The 12,588-nt window shown below is 41.1% G+C and overlaps 1 protein-coding gene across 50 annotated transcripts in view; it reads left to right on the top strand.

The window, feature by feature from the left end:
• Positions 1-12,588, top strand: part of ATXN2 (ataxin 2) — a 141,691-nt gene that overhangs the window by 104,427 nt on the left and 24,676 nt on the right. For 13 of the 50 annotated variants that reach the window (XM_078337310.1, XM_078337308.1, XM_035257643.3 and 10 more), the window contains one exon: positions 9,529-9,561. The exons of the other annotated variants lie outside the window; for them this stretch is intronic. In XM_078337310.1, the coding sequence (XP_078193436.1) occupies positions 9,529-9,561 (33 nt within the window). The remainder of the gene's footprint in view (positions 1-9,528; positions 9,562-12,588) is intronic. 50 annotated transcript variants of the gene reach the window in all.

Genomic DNA, 12,588 nt, shown 5'->3' with positions numbered 1-12,588 from the left:
ATTTTCTGATTCAGTAGGTTTGGGGCATAGCCTGAGAATTTGCATTTCTATTGCAGTTTATGAAACCAGCTCCCAAGTAATGCTGGTAGTCTAGGGCTATACACTGAAAACCACTGCAATTTAGGGTTTGTAAAGGGTGATTTCTGAATTCCTAGCATTTCTTCTCTGTTCATTAGCTGGAATCATTCTGTAAAGGACTATTATTTTCAAGTAGGATTATTTGGTTATCCTAAAATAGTTTGTACAAGAAAGGATAAATTCTTAATTCTTTTCAATTTTCAAAGTGAGGAGTTGGTGCCCTTGTTACTTCCCAAACTTTAGTGCCCAAAAAGTTGGCTTTTTTTTTTTTTTAAAGGATGTATTGGCCAGGCACGGTGGCTCATGCCTGTAATCCCAGCACTTTGGGAGGCCAAGGCAGGCAATCATCTGAGGTTGGGAGTTTGAGACCAGCCTGACCAACATGGAGAAACCCCGTCTCTACTGAAAACACAAAGTGAGCTGGGCATGATGGTGCATTCCTGTAATCCCAGCTACTCTGGAGGCTGAGACAGGAGAATCACTTGAACCTGGGAGGCAGCGGTTGCCATGAGCCCATATCATGTCATTGCACTCCAGCCTGGGCAAAAAAAGCAAAACTCTGTCTGAAAAAATAAAATAAAAAAGAAAGGCTGTATCTTCTCCCAACATTCTTATTTATTCATTTATTCTTATTGCTTTAAAAAGTATTAGGAATGCATGGATTTTTACATATTAATTGTATCATGTATTCTTTATGTTACTCTGATTGTACCATCTTTGATGAGTGGGAACCCCTGCAGGTTAGCTCCTGCAAAACTTTTTTGCCTTGATTTAGCTATTCCTCCAAGGAACCCTGATTGCCTTTTGCTGGGAAATAGTATTTAGAAATCATTACCTGATCATTGGCACTAATTACTGTTACAGTATTGCTTATAGGCCTTTTCTAGACTAAACTAGGAAATATCACTTTAGGTCAGGTGCAGTGACTAGCACCTATAATCTCAGCACTTCGGGAGGCTGAGGTGGGTGGATCACTTGAGGTCAGGAGTTTGAGACTGGCCATCCTGGCCAACATGATGAAACCCTGTCTCTACTAAAAATACCAAAATTAGCTGGGTGCGGTGGTGCATGCCTGTGGTCCCAGCCACTTGGGAGGCTGAGGCAGGAGAATCCCAGGAGGCAGAAGTTGCAGTGAGCCAAGGTTGCACCACTGCATTCCAGTTCTGGTCAATAGAGTGAGACTCCATCTCAAAAATAAGTAAATAAATATCACTTTTAAAAATCAGAAATTTAATATTTTCAATTCAATTTAACATTGTAAGATTTTACTTTTTACTGTCATTTTATGCTTATCTCTTATTCTTTTACACTGAAACTTTGGTTACTAAAAATAGTAACTACTGTAATGTTGCATAACAATTTATCACAAAGCTTGGCTAGTGAAACACACATTTCTTGTTTCACACAGTTTCTGAGGGTCAGAAATTTTAGCTTAGTGGTTTCTTCCCCATAGTCTTGTATGAAGTTGTAGACACAATGTTGGCTAGGATTGCAGTTATCCGAAGGCTTAACTGGGGCTGGAGGATGTGCGTTCAACTTTGAAGCTAATTTGTGGGAAGCTTATTTCATTAGTTTCCTTGCCACATGGGTTTCTCCACAGCCCTCATCATGACATGGCAGGTGGCTTCTCCCAAAATGCATAGTTCAGAGAAACTATCCCAAACAGAAGCTGCAGCATGTTTTACAACCTACTCTTGGAAGTGGCATATCATCGTGTTCTAAACTATTGGTCATACTGAGCCACCCTAGTATACAGCGTGGGAGGGGACTCAACAGGAATTAGATCATTGAGGACCATCTTAGAGGTCTGCTTATTTACATTTTCATACAGAGTATATATAGTATTTTCAAAATTGTTATCTAATTGTTAGACTACAGAATAAGTTTTGAGGTACCTTTGGAGTATTACTTTTTCTCAGTATCTGTTTCAGTAATTCTTTAAATGCCAGTTTTTAGAGTGTGTCATCCTTGTTAATTCCACAGTACTATCTTCTAAAGTTGCTAAGTGTTATGTCAACAGTGTGATAAATAGGTAGGTTAATCCAGTTGAGTTTGTTTTTCATATTTAGATAAGCTATTTCTTTTTGTCTGCAAATTATTTGTATGCTTTTAAAGTGAAAATGACATAAAAAGATGCCATTTGTGAAGGCTGGGATCAGTGGTGCATGCCTGTAATCCTATTTTGGGAGGCTGATGAAGTGGGAGGATTTTTGAGCCCAGGAGTTTGAGATTAGCCTGGACAACATAGCAAAACCCCATCTCTACAAAAAAAATTTAAAAATTGGCTGAGCATGGTGGCATGTAACTGTAGTCCCAGTTCTTTAGGTGGCTGAGGCAGAGGATCACTTGAGCTGCAGCTTGAGGTTGAGACTGCAGTGAACTATGATTGTGCCACTGCACTCCAGCCTGGGCAGCAGAACAAGACCCTATCTCAAAAAAGAAAGATGCATTCAAAGAAGTCTTGCTTATATCCCAGTCTTGTCCACTTGTATCTTCTCTCATCCCCTCCATCATCAGTAGGGGGTCATTAAAATTTTTAAATTTATCCTTACAGTGTTTAGTTTTGCACATATGCATTTGTTTATTTGTTAAAAATAGCTTTATTTAGACATTATTCACATACCATGAAATTTACCCATTTAAAGGATACTGTTTCATGGTTTTTAGTATATTCTTAAAGTTGTGTAGTCATCACCACAATTAACTTTAGAACCTTTGAATCACCCCCAAAAGAAACTGTACCCTTTAGCAGTTAACTCCCCTTCCCTCCCCACTTTCCTTCTCCTCCATACAGCCTAGGCATACTAGTGTTATTTTTTTTCTCTACAGATTTGCCTGTTAATTCATCATAATGATATCATGTTATGTGTAGCCTTTTGTAACTGGCTTCTTTCACCTAGTATGTTCTCAATACTTTCGTGACTGGCTTCATTCACCTAGTATGTTCTCATGCTGTTTCACCTAGTGTGTCTGCCACCCAGGTTCAAGCGATTCTTGTATCTCAGTCTCCCAGGTAGCTAGGATTACAGGTGTCTACCACTATGCCAGGCTGTTTTTGTTATTGTTAATATTATTATTTTTTGAGACAGAGTTTCCCTCTTGTCACCCAGGCTATGGTGCAATGATGTGATCTCGGCTCACTGCAACCTCCGCCTCCTGGGTTCAAGCGATTCTCCTGCCTTAGGCTCCTGAGTAGCTGGGATTACAAGTGCCTGCCACCACCAGCTAATTTTTGTATTTTTGTAGAGACAGGGTTTCACCATGTTGGCCAGGCTGGTCTCAAACTCCTGACCTCTAGTGATCCACCCAGCTTGGCCTCCCAAAGTGCTGGGATTACAGACGTGAGCCACTGTGCCTGCCCCAGGCTTAAGTTTTTTGCTTTTAGTAGAGACAGAGTTTCACCATGTTGGTCAGGCTGGTCTTGAAACCCTGACCTTCAATCTGCCTGCCTTGACTTCCCAAAGTGCTGGAATTACAAATGTGAATCACCACACCTGGCCTAACACTGTAAAAACAAACAAAACAAAAAACATTTTTTAACCCCCCCACCCTTTTTTTTTGAGACAGAGTCTTGCTCTGTCACCCTAGTCTTGAGTGCAGTAGCATGATCTTGGCTCATTGCTACATCCACCTCCTAGGTTCAAGTGATTCTACTGCTTTAGCCTCTCAGTTAACTGGGATTACAGGCATGTACCACTATGCCCAGATAATTTTTGTATTTTTATTAATAGTAAAGAAGGGGCTTTACCATATTGTCCAGGCTTGTCTTGAACTCCTGGCTTCAAGTGATCCACCTGCCTCGGCCTCCCAAAGTGATGGGATTACAGGTGTGAGTCACTGCCCCTGGCCTGAATATACTACTTTTATCTATCAGTTGATGAACATTTGGGTTATTTCCTTTTTCTGACAATGAGTAATACTACTGTGGACATTCATACACAAATTTTCATAGAAGGCTGGGAGCAGAGCTCATGCCTATAATCCCAGCACTCTGGGAGGCCGAGATGGGCAGATCACCAGCCTGGTCAGCATGGTGAAACCCTGTCTCTACTAAAAATACAAAAATTAGCCTGGCATGATAGCATGTGTCTATAATCCCAGCTACTCAGGAGGCTGAGGCAGGATCATCCGAATTGCTTGAACCTGGGAGGCGGAGGTTACAGTGAGCTGAGATCACACCACTGCACTGCAGCCTAGGTGACAGAGCAAGACTGTCTCTAAATAAATAAATAAATAATCCCCCCCCCCCCCATGGCCTTAGGTTTTCATTTCTCCTGAAGTGGAATCGCTGTGTTAGAACTGCCAAACTTTTCCAAAGCAGCTGCATCATTTTGTATTTATGCCAGTAATGTACAAGAGTTCCCCTTTCTCCACATCCTTAAAAATAATTGATATTGTCTTTGCTTTGGGTTATGTCCATTCTAGTGGTTATAAAGTGTCATTGTGGTTTTTTGGTTTTTGTTATGTTTTGAGATGGAGGAGTCTCACCCTATCTGCCACCCAAGCTGGAGTGCAGTGGCACAATCTCGGCTCACTGCAGTCTTCGCTTCCTGGGTTCAGGTAATTCTCCTGTCTCACCCTGCCAAGTAGCTGGGACTACAGGCATACACCACCGCACCGGGCTAATTTTTGTATTTTTTGTAGAAACGGGGCTTTTCCATGCTTCCCAGGCTGGTCTCGAACTCTTGAGCTCAAATGATCTCCCTGCCTCAGCCTCCAGAGTAGCAGGAATTATAGGCGTGCACCAGTGCACTCAGCCCATTTTTGCATTTTTAGTAGGGACGGGGTTTCACCGTGTTGGCCAGGCTGGTCTTGAACTCCTGACCTCAAATGATCCACCTGCCTCAGCTTCCCAAAGTGCTGAGATTTTAGACGTGAGCCACTGTGCCCGGCGTATAGGTTATCTTTTTACTTATTTGAGGATGTTCTTTGTAACACAAAAGAGTTTTTAATTTTGGTGAAATTCAGTTTATCTGTTTGTTTTTTCTTTTGTTGCTTGTGCTTTTGATATCATATCAAACAAAGCATTGTTTCATTCAAGGCCACAGAGATTTACCTCTATGAAACGCCTATAAAATTCCTATGAGTTTTATATTTTAGCTTTTAACATTTATGTCTACAGTCTCTTTTCAGTTATTTTTTTCTGTGTGGTATGAGAGTAGCGGTCCAAGTTTTTTTTTTTTTTTTTGCTTGTGGATATCCATATCCATTGTCCCCACCTCATTTGTTGAAAAGACTATTCTTTTTGTTTCCATTGTTTGTTTGTTTGTTTGAGATGGAGTCTTGCTCTGTTGCCTAGGCTGGAGTGCAGTGGCGAGATCTCGGCTCACTGCAACGTCCAACTCCCGGGCTCAAGTGATTCTCCTGCCTTAGCCTCCTGAGTAGCTGAGATTATAGGTGCACAATACTATGCTCAGCTAATTTTTGTATTTTTAGTAGGGACAGGGTTTCACCGTGTTGGTCAGGATGGTCTCAAACTCTTGACCTCGTGATCTGCCCGGCTCAGCCTCCCAGAGTGCTGGGATTACAGCCACCACGCTCGGCCTTTAAATTGTTTAATTACATTTGTTGACATTTATTTTTCTTCTATCATACACAGAAGCAAACATACAGTACGTACTGTTCTGCTTCCTTTTGTTTTGTTTTAAATATCATGTCTTAGAAATCACTGTATATGAAAGTACAAATATTTTTCTCATTCCTGTTATTAGGTTCTTTTTGGTTCTGTTCTGCTCTGTTCTGCTCTTTTCTTTCCCTTTCCCTTCCCCTTTCCTCTTCAATTTGGTTTTTCAGTTTTCAGTTTAGCATTGAGTCAGGCAGGTGGCGGTGGCTTTGATGATAGAGCAGAGTGCACACAATTACGTGTGAGGACATCAAGGCCCAGAGAGGATCAGGGACTTTCTCAAAGCCATAGAACTAGCTAATGACAGAGCCATACTCAGTGGAGTCCACTGTGAACCTTAGGTGTTTAAACTAGTTCAGAGGTTGTCAAACTTGAGCATTCGTAAGAATCACCTTGAGAACTATTAAAAATAAAGCTTCCTCCCAAGGGGTTTCATAATATGCAAAAAAAAAGAGGACAACTATATACTTGCCCTTGAGAAGCAAACAGACCTATTGTCCTGCTTGGGGAACCCTCAATAGGGTTGTGGCAAACCCCTTGGGTAAGGAAATGGCTCCTCACTCTTGTTGCCCAGGCTGGGGTGCAATGGCGCTATCTCAGCTCACCGCAACCTCTACCTCCCAGGTTCAAGAGATTCTCCTGCCTCAGTCACTCAAGTAGCTGGGATTATAGGCATACATCACCATGCCTGGCTAATTTTTTGCATTTTTAGTTGAGACGGGGTTTCTCCATGTTGGTCAGGCTGGTCTTGAACTCCCAACCTCAGGTGATCCATCTGCTTCGGCCCTCCAAAGTGCTGGGATTTATGGGTATGAGCCACCCTGCCCAGCCATGTTATTTTCTAACTGAATTATAAGTATGGATAGACACCAGGTGCAGTGACTCATGCCTGTAAATCCCAGCACTTTGGGAGGCCAAAGAGGGTGGATCTCGAGGTCAAGAGATCAAGACCATCCTGGCCAATATGGTAAAACCCTGTCTCACCATGCCAAGCATGGTGGTTCATGCCCATAATCCCAGCTACTCTGGAGGCTGAGGCAGGAGAATCGCTTGAACCCACGAGGTGGAGGTTGTGGTAAGCCAAAATCACACCATTGCATTCCAGCCTGGGCAAAAAGAGTGAAACTCCATCTCAAAAAAAAAAGAAGCCGGGCATGCAGTGACACACGCCTGTAATCCCAGCACTTTGGGAGGCCAAGACAGGTAAATCACCAGGTCAAGAGATTGCAACCATGTGACCAACAAGTGAAACCCCGCCTCTACTAAAAATACAAAAATTAACTGGGTATGGTGTCTCATGCCTGTAGTCCCAGCTACGTAGGAGGCTGAGGCAGAAGAATCACTTGAACCCAGATCAAGATTGCAGTGAGCCAAGACTGAACCACTGTACTACAGCCTGGTGACAGAGCAAGACTTATCAAAAAAAAAAAAGATGGATAGATACAGATCCTTTGTCAAATTTATGTCTTTCATTGTATGTTCTCACAAGAGTGTGTTTGGTTACAATAGTGCATCTCTCTCATCCCAGCCACTTGGGAGACTGAGTTCTAATTCAGCTTGAGTAATAGTGAGACCCTGTCTTAAAAAAAAAAAAAAAAAAGGATAAAGTATCATTGAAACAGCATAAGTTATTATAAAGTTTGAAGTTTATTTTACCAACCTTTTTTGTATGATTTGTGCTTTTTCCTTCCCCTACATTTGCAAACTTTGAGGGTACGGAGATTTTTTCCTATGTGTTTTTAAAGAAGTTATATAGTTTTTTCCTTTCTTTTCTCTTTTATGTTTTACATTCGGATTTTTTTTGAGATGGGAGTCTCGCTCTGTCGCCCAGGCTGGAGTGCAGTGACACGATCTTGGCTCGTTGCAACCTCTGCTTCCTGGGTTCAACCCATTCTCCTGTTTTAGCTTCCTGAGTTGCTGGGATTATAGATTATAGACACGTGCCACCATGCCTGGCTAATTTTTATATTTTTTGTAGAGACAGTTTCACCATCTTGGCCAGACTAGTCTTAAACTCCAGGCCTCATGATCCACCACCCTAGCCTCCCAAAGTGCTGGGATTACAGGTGTGAGCCACCATGCCCAGCTTTTCTGTTTTGTTTTGTTTTTTTAAGAGACAGGATTTTACTGTGTTGCTCAGGAACCACAGCTTACTGTAATCTCAAACTCCTTGACCTCAAACAGTCCTCCTGCCTTAGCCTCTTATGTAGCTAGGGCTACAAGCCTTCGCTATCACATCTAATTTTGTTTTGTTTTTTTCTCATAAATACAGATACAGAGTCTCACTGTATTTCCTAGGCTGATCTCAAACTCCTGGACTCAAGTGATGCCACCGTGTCCAGCCTATGATTTATAGTTTTTTCATATAATAAGATTCATTTACTTTTTTCTTCTAGCATGTATAAACATTTTTTTAAAATTTCAATCTCTGATGTGTTTAGAATATTTAGTTTTGTTTTCTTTATTTTTTTTTTTGAGACAGAGTCTTGCTCTGTTGCCCAGGCTGGAGTGCGGTGGTGCAATCTTGGCTCACTGCAACCTCCACTTCCCTGGTTCAAGCAATTCTCCAGCCTTAGTCTCCTGAGTAGCTGGAATTACAGGCGTGGGCAGTTATGCCTTGCTAATTTTAGAATCTATAAAATGTGAATCCAATTTATCTTGTTCTAAATGACTATCCAAAATGTTTTAACCAGTTTTGTTAGTCTGTACCTTACATACAGTAAAATGCATACCTTTTTGTGTTTGCATTTTAATGAGTTTTGACAAATATATTTGTTCATGTAAGTACTTGCTTTGCCAGTGAAGATGGAAAGCATTGTGCCTGTTCCTCTTCTCTGTCAAACTGTACTTTATTACCACTAGCTCTAGGTAACCAGTGATCTGCTCTGTTTTACTATAGATTAGATTTGTCCTCTCTAGATTTCTTTTTAGTTTTGATTTAGGTATTTTTTTATTGACTTAAAAAATTTTTTTGTAGACATCTTCTCATTATATTGCCCAGGCTGGTCTCGAACTCCTGAGCTCAAGTGATCCTCTCGCCTCAGCCTCACAGAGTGCTTGGATTACAGATGTGAGCCACCTTGGCCAGCCCGTAGATTTTTTTTTTTTTAAATAAATGGAATCATACAGTATATAACAGGGGTGTTTAATCTCTTGGCCTCCGTGAGCCACATTGGAAGAATTGTCTTGTGCCACACATGAAATATACTAACACTAATGACAGCTAATTAGCAAAAAAAAAACAAAAAACAAACACCTCATAATATTTTAAGAAAGTTTGTGAATTTGTGTTGGTCCACATTCAAAGCAATCTCAGGCTGCAAGTTAGACAAGTTTGATATATAATTTAGTGTGTGTGTCCTAAACACTGTAGTAATTTGAGATTCATGTTAGTGTCAGCTTATTTCTTTTTGTTTTTGAGATGGAGTCTCATTCTGTCTCCCAGAATTGGTCTGCAATTCTCCTGCCTCAGCCTCCCAAGTAGCATGGATTACAGGCGCACACCACCACGTCCAGCTATTTATTTATTTATTTTTTAAGCAGAAGTAGGGTGTCACCATGTTAGCCAGGCTGGTCTCAAATTCCTGATCTCAAATGATCTACCTGCCTTGACCTCCCAAAGTGCTGGGATTACAGGGGTGATGGCACTGTGCCTGGCCAGCTTATTCCTTTTTATTGCTGGGTAGCATTTCATTTTATGATTATGCCATAGTTAATTTACCCATTACTAGTCAATGGGCATTTGAGTTAATGCCAGCTTTTGGCTATTATGAATGAAGCTGCTGTGAGCATTTGTGTACAAGTGTTTGTGTTTTTATTTCTTTTAGTTAAATACCTAGAATTGGAATTGCTGAGGTATGGTAAGTGCATATTTCTTTTTTTAAAATTTATTTTTTATTTATTATTATTTTTGGAGATGAAGTCTCACTCTGTTGCCCAAGCTGGAGTGCAGTGGCGTGATTTCAGCTCATGTCAACCTCCCCCTCCTGGGTTCAAGCAGTTCTTCTGCCTCAGCCTCCCAAGTAGCTGGGAGTACAGCCGCGCACCACCATGTCTGGCTAATTTTTTTGTATTTTTAGTAGAGACGAGGTTTCATTATGTTGGCCAGACAGGTCTCGAACTCCTGACTGCAAGTGATCCACCTGCCTCAGCCTCCCAAAGTGTTGGGATTACAGGTGTCAGCCACCGCACCCAGTCTGGTAGATAGATATTTCAATTAATAAGGTGGCAAACTTTTCTACAGTGATTGTGTCATTTTACATTCCACCTGATCAGCTACATATTCAAGTTCCAAGTATTCTTCATCCTTGCCAACGCTTGGTAATGTCTTATCTTTTTAATTTCAGCAGGTCTAATGGGTATCTTATGGTATTCGTTGTGATCTTAAATTTGCATTTCCCTAATGATGACTGATCAGGAGCACCTTATTGTGTGTGTTTGTTTTTGGCTGTCAACCTTTTTTCAGTAAATTGTTCAGATCTGTTTTCTTTCTTTCTTTTTGTTTTTTAAATTATTATTATTTTGAGACAGAATCTCATTCTGTTGCCTAGGCTGTAGTGCAGTGGTGCAATCTTGACTCACTGCAACCTCCACCTCCCAGTTTCAAGCAATTATCCTGCCTCAGACTCCCAAGTAGCTAGGATTACAGGCATGCACCACCACGCCTGGCTAATTTTGTATTTTTAGGAGAGACAGGGTTTCACCATGTTGGTCAGGCTCGTCTCGAACTCCTGACTTCAGGTGATCCATCCGCCTCAACCTCTGAAAGTGCTGGGATTACTGGCATGAGCCACCATGCCTAGCCCTTTTTTCATTTTAAATACATGTTTCTGGCTGGTTGCAGTGGCTCATGCCTCCTCCTAGCACTTTGGGAGGCCAACGTGAATGGATCATTTGAGCCAGGAGTTTGAGGCTAGCCTGGGGAACATGACGAAACCCTGTCACTGCTTAAAATAGGAAGATTCACCAGGCGGGGTGGTCCCAGCTACTTGGGGGGCTGACGTGGGAGAATCGCTAGAGTGAGGTTGGTGGTGCTTAAGGGGCAATGGAGGGGAGATTGAGGCTGCCGTGAGCAGAGATTTCACCACTGTACTCCAGCCTGGGCAATAGAGCCAGACCCTGTCGTCCCCCCCACCAAAAAAAATCATGTTTCTTTTCTTACTGTGAAAAGTAGTAAAGTTGTAGTAAATTATTTTAAGTTATTTATATATTCTGGTTACAAGTCCTTTCTCAGATGAAGGTATTGTGAATATTTTTTCCCAGTCTGTGGTTTTTTTTTTTAATAGGATACGATGTAAAGGTTGGGCTTCATTTTTTCCCTTATAAATGTTTACTTGGTTTCTCTGGCACCAGCCTCTGTTTTCCCTATATAAATGATCTTGGTGGCTTTGTCTTTTTTCTTTTTGAGACAAAAGAGTCTCAATTTTGTCACCCATGCTGGAGTGCAGTATTGTAATCTCAGCTCACCTTTTTTTTTAAGTAGAGATGGATTTTCATCATGTTGGCCAGGCTGGTTTCCTACTTCTGACCTGAGGTGATCTGCCCATCTCAGCCTCCCAAAGTACTGGGATTACAGGTGTGAGTCACTGCACCCAGCCATAGTAGCTTTATTGAATTCAGTTGACCATATATATGTATATGTGTCGTCTATTTGTAAACTGTTTTGTTGTATTGTTCTTTGTGTATATCCTATGCCAATTCTCTCTTTATTGCTGTTACTTTGTAATCAATTTTAAAGTCAGTTCATGTAAGTCTCAGTTTTATTCTCATCAAAATTGTTCTTACTCTGCGTTCTTTGACTTTCCAAATAAATTTTAGAATCAGCTTGGGATTGTACACTGAATCTTTATATCAGTTCTGGGGGAAATATCTTAACAATATGGAATCTTGATTGATGTCATCATATACTGTTCCATTTATTTTTATTTTTGGAGATGGAGTGTCACTCTTGTTGTTCAGGCTGGAGTGCAATGGCTCATTGCAACCTCCATCTCTCCGGTTCAAGCGATTCTGCTACCTCAGTCTGCTGAGTAGCTGGGATTATAGGCATGTACCACCATGCCTGGCTAATTTTTCATATTTTTAGTAGAGATGGGATTTTTCCATGTTGGTCGGGCTGGTCTCAAACTCCTGACCTCAGGTGATCTGCCCACCTGGGCCTCCCAAAGTGCTGGAGTTACAGGTGTGAGCCACTGCGCCCAGCCTGCTCCATTTAAGTCTTCAGTTTCACCAGTGTTTTCTAGTTTTCTTTGTATCAATTTGTGCCTACTTTGCTAAATTTGTTTCTTAATATTTCATCTGTTTTATGCTGTTGTGAGTGATATTTTTTGAAATTTCAACATTTGTTTATTAGTAGATAGAGATGCACTTGATTTTTGAATATTGACCTTGTGTCTTGACCTGTTGGTAAACTTACTGTTTCTGGCAGCCCTTTTAAGAATTTTCAGACATATACAGTCATGATGTAATCACCATGTTGGTCTTTTTGTTTTTGCCTTAGTGTGCTGGTGCATTACTGAATAAAAGTAATGAGATTTTGCCATGCCCCCATTCTAATAGGTGAGACATTGTCTTTCATTATTAAGCCGAGTTAGGTGTTACTTCGGTTCCTAATTTGCAGAGAGGTGGGTTTGTTTTCTTTTTAATCATCAACGATTGTTGGATTATGTTCAAATACTTTTTCATGATCTATTAAGTATATCATATTGACCAGATACAGTGACTCAAACCTGTAACCTCAGAGCTTTGGGAGGCCAAGGCAGGAGGATCACTTGAGGCCAGGAGTTCAAGACCGACCTTGATGATATAGGAAAACCCCCTATCTACAAAATAATTTACAATTTTGCTGGGTGTGGTGGCACACACCTGTAGTCCTAGCTACTTGAGAG

This window comes from Callithrix jacchus, chromosome 9, assembly GCF_049354715.1.
Source record: "Callithrix jacchus isolate 240 chromosome 9, calJac240_pri, whole genome shotgun sequence".
Lineage (NCBI taxonomy): Eukaryota > Metazoa > Chordata > Mammalia > Primates > Cebidae > Callithrix > Callithrix jacchus.
Note: the sequence above shows the minus strand (reverse complement) of the source record. Positions and strands in the feature narration are given on the sequence as shown.